General features: G+C 36.1%; 2 protein-coding genes across 2 annotated transcripts; both read right to left on the bottom strand.

Annotated features, from left to right (window-relative positions):
* Nucleotides 1-1345: 1345 nt before the first annotated feature.
* On the bottom strand, nt 1346-4300 carry LOC120203885 (protein PHOX1-like). The gene is made up of 3 exons (XM_039204035.1): nt 2150-4300; nt 1809-2057; nt 1346-1610 (listed from the first exon to the last, which is right to left on the bottom strand). The coding sequence occupies exons 1-2, from the start codon at nt 4170-4172 to the stop codon at nt 1909-1911; spliced, it is 2172 nt and encodes a 723-aa protein (XP_039059966.1). The 5' UTR covers nt 4173-4300; the 3' UTR covers nt 1346-1610; nt 1809-1908.
* A 5656-nt stretch (nt 4301-9956) lies between these two features.
* Nucleotides 9957-13066, bottom strand: LOC120203876. Its single transcript, XM_039204031.1, has 5 exons — nt 12555-13066; nt 10674-10730; nt 10493-10555; nt 10323-10391; nt 9957-10193 (listed from the first exon to the last, which is right to left on the bottom strand). The coding sequence occupies exons 1-5, from the start codon at nt 12903-12905 to the stop codon at nt 9957-9959; spliced, it is 777 nt and encodes a 258-aa protein (XP_039059962.1). The 5' UTR covers nt 12906-13066.
* Nucleotides 13067-13754: the final 688 nt, after the last annotated feature.

Genomic DNA, 13754 nt, shown 5'->3' with positions numbered 1-13754 from the left:
GTTTCTCGATCAACATGTTGTAGTTTTACTTCGTAATTCTTGTCCAGCATCTGACGAATTAAGACAGCCATAGTGTGCCGATCACTGCCCTCAGCCGGATCCATCGGCAGTTTCAGTGGCTCGGCACAATCTGTTTCAACTTCTAGTTTTCGAAACCCTAAACTCCAAGCATAAATCAAAACATCCTGAATCGCCCAAAGTTCCGCATTTAAGACGGAACATATACCAAGATTCTGAACGAATCCGAAAATCTACTGATCATAAGAATCTGACTATATCATCATGTATGTTAAATATTAATACACACATATAAATATATATTATTGAAAATGAATTTAACTGTATCAATATAATTCTATTTTGTATATATAAAATTTAGTAGTAATCAAATTTTATAATTTAGTTTATCTGAAATAATTTTTCAAAGATAAAATTTATTTAAATATATGATTAATGATTTATTTTATATGTTTTTTGTTTTAATTTATTGCATATCCTATTATATTATATATATATATATATATATATGAATACAAGAATGATTTAATTAATTAATTAATTCGATTACTCATTTATGTTTCCTTCGTTTCAATTAGTCTTTAAATTTTTGTTTCATTTGTGCAGTTTAAAAAAATTAGGGTAAACTACACATCTAGTATCTAAACTAATAGTTGTAATCCATTTTAGTATCTAAACCTTCAATTTTTTCAAAACCATACTTAACGTTTTTGTTTCATTTTAGTACTCACCATTAAAAACTTAATGCACTTAGTACATAAACGATTTTAGCCCGTTTTAGTACCTAAACTTTTTAAATTTTTTCAAAACTTAACGTTAAATTTTAAACAGTAATAATAAAACGAAACAAAAATTGAACCCCAAGAAGACCCTATGGCAATGGATGGTTAGAACCCGGACAGAAGAAACGTAGTTTTTTTTTATATTACATGAACAGAAAATAAAGAGTGATTGCAAGGCTTTTCACTCCTTAAAACATTACTTAAACTTAAAGCTCAGAAATGCAGGACGGTCTTGGACGGACTTCGGACAAAGAGAGGGAAAAAACTGAAGACTGAGGATAATTAAAGCTTAATTTAGGTATGGTTATGAAAAAATTGAAAGTTTAGGTACTAAAACATATCAAAATTGATATTTTAGGTACTAAACACATAATTTACCCCAAAAATTAAAACTTTATACTCACATTGTAAGAAACTCAAATCCAAACTTGGATGAAATAGAATCTGAAATATAAGTCTCACACGAAAACGAAGTACTAAAATTGATATTATAATGCGAATACCAAAACGTTCCACAAGCTACAAACAAATAAAAATTTACAACAAATGATGACCCTGTGATTCTATGTGAAAACAAACAAACAAACAATATGATTCTACGGATTACAACCAACAATTATTATATGATCATTGCTGATGAACCAACCAAATATAATCACCCCCAAAAATTGACAAAATGACAAAAATGAATGACTGGACTAGGCTTCATGCTCAATCATAAACTGTACCTTTCAATATCCAACTCACAGTGCACAAGCTTTTGTTCTTTGCTTTTGTAGCAAACAACCAGCCAGACACAAAAAATAAGACCTGCAATAACACAAACCAAACACCATAAATCATCTTCGGTCAGTTCGATGGGCACTAATACATGGACTGAAAGAAATCATAAAGGAAGCAAGATAAATGGGCACAAGCTTTATAACCAAATTATGATTTCAGTTATAAGATAAAAGTTCATCATGGAAATTGCAGAGAAAAGAAGCTGAAGAGAGTAATAAGTTTTACCTATCTTAGTAGCACACAAACATTGATCTTGGAAAATGAATGAAACAGAACTGGAGCACTTGTCTAATGCCCCCAAAAGAAAGCCCAATCAACAGAAAATTTAAAGATGCTCCAAGATAGAAAGAAGCTTTGGAGCCCTGCGACGGAACAATGGCTCTAGCCGGAATGATGGAACACCAGTCTGCCACCTCTTTACATCATACATCTCATTCCATGCCTGTATAATCTCGTCAATTTTAAATCCTAAACCTGCAACAAAATTGGGACAAAGTTTCCTCGTAAACGATTTTTTTCCTAAGAAGAAGACAATTTGAAATTTAGAGAGGATTCTTTGTAGATACCTTCTGATGCATTCTGGTTCGAACAGTGGTTCTTAATCATAACAGCTAGATCAGTTGGAGAAGCTCCAGCAAGTTCAAATTTCTCAACTGCAACCTCCAAACATTCTTCCCAAGTTGGCAACCCAATCTTGTATTCCACAACAGAACGCTCATAAAGTAAGGTGCCCCATAACAGGTATATCTGTGAATTCATGTTTGCAGCCTGCTCAGCAGCTTCTTCAGGGGAAACATCTTTAAACAGGCCATCTAACCCCATTTTCTGCAACTGGGTCCTACACTCATCAAATTTGGACAGTCCATTTAGCCGTCGCTCCTCCGTTTCCTCCCAAACCTGCATGCCCTTCTCCATGCTGTCCTCTGCCTTATTATAAAGTTTCAAGACATCCTCCGAAGGCCCACTCTCTAAATCAATCTTGCAAGAAATTGCGTGGTACCAACAGAGTTTTGCTTGCTCAAACTGCTGCTGCCCCAATGCAAGAAGACCTTCATGAAAATCTGGTTTAATTTTCAACGCTTCCTCATACCTCTTTGCCGCCAATACATATTCTTTTTGTGCCCACTCATACGCAACCTTAACTTGGGCTAGCATAGATTCCCTGGAACCGTCTTCTGTTAAGCTGACATACTTCCTTGCCCTGGACATGTGAACATTTCCCCAGTTGAACAATGCCAGAGCAGCCATCTCTTGGAACTTATCTGCAGAGATTTCAAACAGCTCCTGCGCGTCTTCACTTGTCACAGCATCTGCCATTGCCTCCGAATATAATTTCATCCCAAGTTCATGAAGATCCAAGTACGAATTAGAATCAAACCCAACATGGTTCTTAAAAAGTAGTGCAAACCGGACAATCCAATCATCCAGGCATGTTCCCCTTATAGCTTCACCATTCTCAACAACATCATTCGATTTCTCTTCACTTTTGACCACGTCATCTTTACTTACTCCTTCATAAGCTGGTTCCTGGTCAGGACTAACTTCAACAATATAGAACCTAAGGGATCCTCCTGATACACTACCAACTGATTCAGCTAACCTAAGATCATCTGTTGAAGTCATCGTAATCAAATCACCCTCTGGATCCATGTATTTCACAATAACACCCTGCAGCCCCGGAAACCTATCTCGAATGATATCCCTCACCAAATTAATAGTACAATTCACAGGTAATTGTGCCCACCTAATATCGTCCCCCAACACCAACTTCACCGTCTTTGTAATCGTCTTTTCTTCCTCAACAGCCTTCTTCTCCTGCTCAATAATCTTCACAACAACCTCTTCATCCTTGACCTCATTGACAAGACTTACCTTCTCCTTCACAACGGCCTTATCCTCCAACGGCTTCTCTTCTGTAACCTTATATGTAGTCTTATTGTTTATCTCAACATTCTTTCCTTCATTTTTCTTCTTCTTCTTCTTCAACTTCTCTTTCACCACTTTTCGCAACCGTGTAGCCCCATAAGGCTCATTATCAAACAAGCCAAGTTCATTTTCGTTCACAGTAATACCCTTCTCATCCATAGCCTTTTTAACGCTGTCTAAAACCTCCAAAGCAGAAGAGTTATTGGGTTCAATAGTTAAAACATTATAAACATCCTTATAAGCTAAATCCAATCTATTCAAAGCTTCATAACATCTAGCTCTTCTCAACAAAGCTTTGCTGTATTTTGGAGAAACCTCTAAAGCCAAATTACATTCATTGATGGCACGAGGGTACTCCCCGATGCCCAACTGCATATAACAGGCAGCCATGTTGCTGCGCAAATAAGCGACATCGATATGGTTCTTAGGGAGAAGGTTAAGGGCTTTTTCGTACTTTAACATCGCGCCTTCGTGGTCGCGTTTCTGGAAGAATCGGTTACCTTCTTCTTTGAGCTCTTGAGACATGTTGATGAAGATTGCCGTGTCCTCGTCGAAGGCTTTGGAAGCTCGATCGGCGGCGGCGGCGCCCTTGCTTTGCTTGTTGGATTCCATGACATTCTTGACCGTTTCTTGAAACTTCTTCTTCCCCGTCGGCTTCCCCATGTTCTCAGATTGAAGGAATCCCGAAACCAAGACTAACAAAGAAAAACAAACCGACTATGAGAAGAATAACAGTATTTTTTCGGAACTTGTAGGGAATATTCTATATTCCGCTGATGGGTGCTCTATGAATGGCTAGAGGAGGAATGAAATGACAGAAAATTCTCAGTATTTATTATTCATTTTTAATCTCTGTGATTCTGCACTGATTAGGGCTTCGTTGTCAAAGCAAAGGGTCAACGTAATTTTTGCCGGCTCCTCTAGTCAACAAGCGTTTGAATGTTTTATTTTTCTTGTTCGAACAATTTGGATATTGTCGTATAACAGGCTTGGTTTTTTGCTTTCAACTTGGAAGGAACCCTCTGTCTTTGAAGCCCATTTTTTTAAATAAATCGAAGCCCATATTATTCTTACTTCATACCCTTTTTCAATTTTAGATAAATTACGTATTTAATCATTCAACTATCACTTTGATTTTTTTTTGATCATATAATTATTTTATAAAAAAACCATCATTAATATTATGTTTTGATATTTATCTTTTATTAGAAAATTAACGATGATGTTGCTGTGTAACAGTAAAATAATGTCAGGCCTCAATACAAATCATCTGATTATGCAAATCTTTAACGTTACAACATACGTAACAAATCCGACACGTGAAATCTAACTGCAATTGTATTATAACATATTCAAGGGAAACCTTCTTTTTCAGGAGTCTTTGTCTGCTTCAGGACCCTCACTTATCCGTCTTTTGTAAAGGCGATGGCGTCTCTCCCGACCGTATATTACCCAGAAGATTAAAGAAAGCATAACTGCAGTTGAGACCATTACCAGCCCTGTGGAAACCAATCTGCTATATCGGCGTAGACCGGGGCAGTGTTCTACATAAACGCCTGTAAAAGTTTCCCTCACAAATGTGCAGTCTTGTAACCGAACCAGGAATGGAGCATAATTGTACAATGCTGAGCCCACGTTCACTACTGCCGTCATTTGGTCGTAAAAGGCCGGAGTTATTCGTCCGGAGAACGAAAACACCCTTGCAGAATCCAAAATTTCATAGTTAACTTACATGTAAACAAGAAGCCCATCCCGAAAATCGAAAACACTGAAACAAAAATAAGATTTGCGTGGATACATTAACCAACAAATTTTCTAATATTTAGGGGCAGAAGAAATTCCAAACCATAGGAACTTACAGAATCCAAGAAATGTCAATAGAAGCATGATCGCTGCTATTACAATAAGAGCCACTCTCCTGTAACACCATCGAAATACAGCTTTAATGAACAAAACTTTTCTTAAAACAGGTAAATTTCAGAATCCTTCACTTACACAGAATCTAGAAGATCTCGAATGTCATTCGAATTATCCACCATTTTATCGGCTAGAGTGCCTGCGGAGGAGTTAATTTTTGTTCCTATCTCGTCGATATCTGTTTGGACATTAGAAGGTAGAAAAACTTTATCGACTCCAACCTGCTTAGCTGTTGCAAGAGATTCGGACACATCCTTTAGTTTCCTAACAGTCAGGTCAGCTTGATTCACAACATATTGTAATGTTTTAGTAGTGCTACTATGAAACCTATCCTGACCAACATACAGTACAATGCAACCGAGCCTGAAACCGAAGAACAAAGCATTAAGACTTGAGAACTAGTATGTCATTAATATTCAACATGCAGATGACAGGAGAGAAAGATTGATTTACATTGCAGCAACTGCGAACAACACAAGGAAGATGAGAGAGGCTGCATAAGCAATTCGGGAATATCCGTACGGCCGCCTTTTGCGGCAGAAATAAATGATTAAAGTGAGCAATAAGCAGAGCCCGAAGCCAACAAACCAGATTGCAGCAATTGCAAATAGGGGAACTGCAGTATAAGCAACGGATTGCACTTAAACAAAATTGGGAATGATTAGCTAGGACATAAATCTTTAACCGATACCTACAGGCTGCAGTATAGTCAATTACATATAATCCAACTACTAGGACATTGAAAATGGATCAAAAATCTTCAAAAAAAAACCTATTATGTGCAAAACAAGAGCTAAAAGGATCAATAAACTAATTACGTGCCCATGTCCCATTTTTTTACAATATTTTTGCTGTGTCACAAAGCGTCCATGTCGGACACCGTTTCGGCACCTGTAACAGAAACCAGATGCATAATAGTTGTCTTTTTTAAGGTGAATTTATGCCAATAAATTTATTAGCTGTAAGTGTTTGGTAACACTAATTACTGATGTAAATCTTGCTTGCTATGTATAGAAATCATAAATACATTGCTAAGTGTTGCTAAATAGAGTGAATTTTCCTACTCGCTAATGATCTAATTGGACTACTTATTAGCTATAAACTGAAAAGAAAAAGAAAGGGGGTGTGGTAGGAACCGGGAATGGGGACCCTAACCAGAATGTTTGATAAGCAAGAATACCCCTAGTGTCAAAATCACACATACTAAAGGACCTATATGTAAAATCATCAACGTGCCAACATTGAAACTTTGAACCAGAACCAAGGGTCCAAAAGTAATCATATGCAGGCAAGTGGAAAATAACTGGACATGAGTAACTGGCACGAAGGATGAATGATCATGTCTGAAAAGATAAAAAGTTGGAAAAAGCCAATCATCAAAATGGTTCATCTTGACTGTGGGGTTTGGGTAAACTTACGGCCCAGTAATGGTGTTGCCTGATACTCCATCCTCCCGTGTATCCCTTGAAGCCGTTAAGAGGATCTTTTCTGTAAGTCCTCTGAGCAGCCAAAACAAGGGATGAAGAAGTCGGAACCTCCAATGGCGGCAGAAGCTCACCAACCGGAACCTCCACCGCTCTCTCTGCCTCACTTCCATTTGCTTTCCCTGAAAATGAAGGTCAAGATAGCAGTCACATTCATTCTCTTTTCAGCCCCATTGCTTAATAACGTCATGCATGTATTGTTTGTAGTAATGGAGAACAAGTGAAGTACCCGAAATGAGTTGTACGAAGGGCGTGGGAGAGAGAGCAACAGAAACAGAAACTCCATGGGAGAATGTTGAGGAAGTTGAAAGGAAGAGAAAGATCGTCACAAGAGAAAATGCTCAGGTTAAACCCCTCAGCAGTTATGATGTTTTGATTGATCTGGATGGTCTTCCATTTGTTTTAACCAGCTGCTTGTGTTCTGGTTGCAGTAAAAGTTGTCAACTATGCTAAGAAGATTCACCTTACCATTTTTCCGTTTCCTCTTGGATGGATTGGTGTGTCAGTTCCTCTTCCTTTGATTAGATTCATCAACATTTTAAATTGCGTCTAACCGAAATCATTATATTTTTTATAAAACTTTCGATCTAGTTCCTTTTTACCGTTCTTTAACCTTACGTTAGGCCATGGTTCCTATAACATTTCCAGGGTTAGTGTATGGTGTTGAAGACTTAATTTTGCACTTTATTTGCTGTATTCTTTTCAAGGTGCAGCACTAGTCATCGAAGCAAGCGTGCAATGTTAAAACCACAATGGGTATCTATCTAATTTGGGCCAAAGGTAAAATATAACCTCAAATAATTCGACTATTAATTTAATTATAGGTATATCATTTTTTAAGTTATAATTTAGTTATTTAAAAATATTATTATAAACCAGTTATTTCGTCATTAAAACCGAAACAAACCTCTAATGTGATTTATATAATATTTGTATCAATCCTTAAAATTTAAATATTTTGTCAATTTATTATTTCGAATAAAAATTATTCTGTTAATTAATATGAGAGTTTAAATATATTGAATTATTTTAGATTAAAATCAAAGTGATAGTGATAGAATGTATAAATTTTAAAAATAAAAGTTAATATTATATTGAGTCATGTCACTATTTCATGTAATATTTAACTATCAATGATATAGTTATAATAATGTTTTATTTAACTATCAATGATATTAAAATCACTAAATTTATTAAATTATTTTGAATTTTGATTGAACTGATAGAATATATAAGTTTTAAAACTAGAATTATTATTATACCATATTATATCACATTTTCTATTAAATATTTAATTGTTGATAACTAAATTATAAAGAAAAAATATACTATTACTGACCAAAATAAGAGAGATAATAGAACCATTTTCTGTTTACTAGTGAGTAGTGACCAAAATATTAGTCTATCAATAGTGTATTTATAATATATATAAAACATTTATTCACTTCCCTCCTTTTTATTAGAGTACTTAGTGTTGCTTTTATATACTTTTATTGAAAAATGAAGTAATTTATGTGATAACGCATATTTTTTTTATTAATCTGAAATAAGTATAAGACAATATCTGTTGAAAGATAAATTCTTATTTTTTTCGACATTGAACGCTCACACTCCTGGTTTCTATGGTGCTCGAATATGAATCCTCAAGAAATAACAATAATTTTTTTACCACAGAGATCACTAAGTTCGTGCATGAGAGAACTCAACAGTTTTCATTGTCGACAAGTACAGTTGATGAAAGGTGATATCCGCTATGCATTGATGTTGATGTTATCAGGCAAACTCACCCACATGGAAAGCCATGGAAAAAGATCGATTAACAATCATGGATTTGTTAAAAAAAAAATTTTAAAAAGGAAACAATAATACTTCCTTTGGCAGTTTGGTTCAGTTAATCTGATTCAATTATATCATATAACGAAGATATAACTAACTTAATGGTGAAAATATATACATGCCACTTATCACTTTGGATAAACTCATAAATTACATTTTACGGGTTCGAAATTTTCACATGCTTCTCGATAGATATCATAGATTATTCGTCGACGACGGCAAAAATGAGATATATATTTTTTTAAATGCATTTTTTAAATCCAACGGCATAATGGGTACACCACACCGCACACGAGGGGAGGAGGTTTAGGACGGTATTTTTCTAGCATTCATGTTCATGGGCTTATGAGAAGCACAGCAGTCGAGTTGCCTAGTGTAGGCTTGCAGCCGGGTACCCGTTTTGGAATTTGGATGTGTTCTCTTCTCTCGAATGAAAACCATTTATTAAAGACAAAGAAAGTTGAAAATCCGGCAAATACTATGAAAATCTGTAATGCAGACAAATACCATGTGTGGTACCAAAGTGCAAGGATAAAAACAAAAAACAGGTGTGCCCAATGTCAAAGGTTTGGGTGGCATATCGTTTTTGACCAAAACTCTAATAGCTGTGATTCTTACAACGCTCCTTTTTCAAAGATCGGAAATTTCAATCGTCAGGTTAGAACCTTTTGACACAGTCAAAGGAACATCACTGACAAAACCTACTGAGTAGCCAAAAACCAAACACGAGATTTACTTGGGTCGTATAATCCGGTTGGAAAAAAAATTGAACAAATCGAGAAATTTCACCAGTCATGAATAAATAACATCAATCCTTGCAACAGAGTCTGTAACAACATATTTCTGAGATTAGTTGTTTTCAAGACCAAGACATCAGGTTACACCTACAAAGAATCAGAGTCATTTGGATATAAATTACTAAATCTCGAGTAATGAGGTTTTACCCCAACGAATATCAGAGGCCGCACCATGACAAGAATCTTTGCCATCTGCATATCTTTTCTTTCTGTGGCCGGTCAGCTTCTTCTGCCTTTTCAAGGGTTGCCAACTGAAGCAAACTGTGATATTTGTTGCTTGGCCCGAGTATCAACCAGTATAGTTAATCAGTAAGCACATTGCTCATTGCAAAGGCCAGTGTCACCATTTTCCTGCAAGTCCCCACCAGACTTTTGATGCGAGAAGAGGGGTTAAAGTAGTCAAGTCATCTTTTTCAGGTGGTGCCATACAAAGTCTCGGTGACGGAATCATCTTCAACAGGCATCATATTTAGATCAGGCAGTACAGCTTTCCCTATATTGCAACAATCTAACAGTGCTTTAAAATCATCAAGGGCATGTGAGAGCACCGTCGAGGGACCATAGTCAAGAGTAGAGGGTACTCTCTGACGGGGTAAACAAGAAGGTACCTCCTCAACTTCACTCTTTGCAATTTGCAAGTTCAAATCAAGCTGCAACGATAGAAGTTAACTTCAGAAAGGGTGGAAAAAAGAAATAGAGGTTTCTTTATATGCAAAAATTTTGTGAGATAGTGATTAATGAAAGGCCATATTAGCACACCAAAGAAATATTTTACTGACCTTTATTCTTTTCAAGTTCTCATTCCTGGCTCTCTGCTCTTTACAAGTAGCACGCATAGACGCCATCTCCTGTTCAACGAACACGAATACAAGTGCAAGATTATCCAGAAGCAATCAAGGGGATATGAGGAGTTCAAGCAAAGCCCCACGTTGAAGAAAATTCAACGTACCTTTTCCAAATTAACCCTTTCCTTCAAAAGTAAACTCTCCTCTTCCTTAAGTTCAGCAAATGTCTGAAAACACGACGAATTACTCAGATTTAAGATACAGTACACATGAATCGTCTTCATATTGCTCTTGCATAAACCATTTCCCAGCAAAATCATGAACCGTAAAGATCAACTATTTTACCTTCTTCCTTCTCGATCTCTTGGTAGTTGTGCTAGTGGTTTCATTAACTGCAGTACCCTGCAAACATACATAAACCAATCATCAATCTTAAGCCCAAGGCAAGAACCAACAAATTTCTTAAGAGGATTAATACTCCACCCAAAGCTAGGAATGGTGGGTCAACTAAAACTCTCAAAAGTCAAAACAATTACTAAAATCCAACTTTGATCAAAAGCCGCAGACCCAGCCCTTCTCACACAAGTGATCCAATGGTAACACGCCACGTCATTATCACAAGATGATTGAATTCAATGTTTTATGCCGATATTTTATTGTATTACCCCGGTCGACATCACGTGGCTTTCTATCATATGACCTTTCTGACGACGGCAAAGAGTTATTGGGTTACTACGTGTATAAACCTAAGGTTCCCAGCACCGAATAAATTTTCCAGAAATCACACAATCCACGATCCATGCGATGCATAATCATAGATGATGGGATGTGTTGGGCCCAGATTCTAAAAGATATCCCATCTCGGACAAGGCAAAAAGATCGAACGAAAAACACGAGATAAAAACTCGATAACAGTTACAAATATTACAAATAGCTTAGGAAGACCACCCACATAATTTAACAGTACCCGCGCCACACTTGATAATATCTCTCCTCACAAACCAATAATAAAAAAAAGCTATCATCCGCCCCTAACAACATTACACCAAACACAGAATTAGGGATGGTCATCGGTGAGGTACGATCGGGTCAGGTTTTTGATCATTCGATCCGATTCGAGAAGAAATAGTATTTCATCTGTGATTCGATCCGATAAAATTAAGGTTTTATTCGATCTGACGAAATTAAGGTTTCACCCGATTCGACCCGAATATATGACTTAAAAACCTAATTCGACTAGAAATAATAAAAAAAAATTATTCAATAAAAAAAGTGACTTAATTGAAAAAAATTATATAAAGAGAGAAATTATTATAATTATCCCTAAATATATAGGGTAAAATTATATATATTTTTCGAATCGTATCGGGTCAGATTTTTTCCACCTTAAACTCGAACCCGACCAGAACAATACATAAAAAAACTCGACCCGACTCGAATTTAATTTTTTTAAAAAAAAAATCCGACACGATCATGTTGAGTTTCCATCCCCTACAGAATGCAGACCACCACCCCTTCTCTCAGTGGACCCTACCTACTTATTTCATTATGACCAAAATACCCTTAAAGGAGATCGATCCTCTACGGGGAAGTTTCCCGGTTCACACACTCGGTGGGCACAGACAGAGCCATTTCTGTCTCCTGACAAAATTGTCCGGGCCGGCGTTTAGAAAGGTAATTTAGTAAATCTAGAAATAGAAAACAATAGAATGACAGGTGAGCAAAAACGAGGCGAGAAGAAAACGTCAAAGGCGTGAAAACTGTAAAACCCCTTAAAAACGGCAGGGCATTTTAGTCCAAACGGAAATAAATATGACACTGCTTGTCCAATGGTTTGTTCATTTTGTTATAAATGCTATCCTGATAAACCGATGATCGGATAGATCGAGTGCAAACTGAAACATTGAAGATAACGAAAAACGTACGGGAAAAAATACAATCGGAGATTCCAGAAACCCAAAAAGTATTGGTTTACATGTAACGGAAAGAGATAGGAACGAGTAAATAAGGAGATTAAAGAGGGGTTCAATGGTCATTTGACCTGAAAACTAGGAGTTTAAACAATAAAAAGAAGTTATCCAGTTAGACGAGAATGTCTCATCGACGGAATAGAAACGAAAGACGATGATAGTGGCACGTCAATTCCCATGTGATACAGGGACAAACGAATGATACTATCGAAAATCAGTTGCTGATATTGAGAACGAGAGATGAGGAAAAACAAACCTTGGATCTGGAAGGTACGGTAGGCGGAGAGCGAGAGAATTGTTTACTGGTCTCTTCAAAGCCGTCCGCGGCGGAAGGAGAGGCAGCACCACCGCCACCGCTCCAAGAAAGAGGCGTTGTGGGGCTACGTCTAGAGCTGACGTTGAAATCTCCCTGTCTCTTGGCCTCGCGTCGCATCGACATAGCCTTAGACCTCGGCTGACGTATACCCCATTTGAGTGCAACCGCCGCAGATTTCGGAGCCGGTGGCGCAGCCTGCGCTTGTTTGAGCCTTACCAGTAATTCCACCACCACGTTGACGTCCTTCATCGCCGCCCGAATCCACTCATCTTTCACCGCCATCGTCATCATATCATCACCAAAAAACCAACACCCGACGAAAAATGAATAAGAACCCAGATGGTGACAGAGAGTGTATATAAAGAAAAAAGATAATATACAGGATTTGTAAGAGGAAAAGAGAGAAGATATAGGGGTGGCGAGAAATGAGAGAATAAAAAAAAGGTTAAAAATGAGTGAGAAGGTGAGAGATTTAGAGGTGGCAATCGGTCGGGGAAAATAAAAAATTATGAGGATACAAATCAGTGCCGGTCCGATTATTTTTAGGCTAAAATTAATCTTTTAATATAAAAAATTAAAAAAATATATGTTATATAAAAATTTTATTAAATTAAAAAATAATAATACATTACTATATATAAGATAACAAAAAAATTTAAATTTAAGAATACAAATACTTATAAAAAATATTAAAGTCGATCATTTTTATACAAGATCATTGATGATAGTATCAACATCAATATTTTCCAGTAAAATTTTCTCAATACATAACATATCATTTGAAAATGAAATAATGATCTTATCTAGAATTTGAAAATATATAAAAATTAAAAGAATGAATTTAAAATGTGATCTACCTAGAATTTTAAGAACAATCTTCAATAAAATTCAAACACCATGATTAATAATAAACAATTATGAAATTACGTGTGAGAGAAATATAATAAATTAAAAAATAAAAAAAATATTTTCCAAAGGAATCGTGAAACATGAAAGAGAAAAGAAGTATGTTAATTATACTTGAATTTTTTCCTCATTAAGTTTTGAAGAAGAAAAATAATGTTAATAAATTTTTTAATTGATATAAAAAATCAGGGAAGAGATTTAGTGAATGATAGTGGAATTGGAAAGATCAATTAA

Source organism: Hibiscus syriacus, unplaced genomic scaffold (assembly GCF_006381635.1).
Source record: "Hibiscus syriacus cultivar Baekdansim isolate YM2019G1 unplaced genomic scaffold, ASM638163v2 tig00010495_pilon, whole genome shotgun sequence".
NCBI classification, from domain to species: domain Eukaryota; kingdom Viridiplantae; phylum Streptophyta; class Magnoliopsida; order Malvales; family Malvaceae; genus Hibiscus; species Hibiscus syriacus.
The sequence above is the reverse complement of the archived record's forward strand: the minus strand, read 5'-3'. Positions and strand labels throughout refer to the sequence as shown.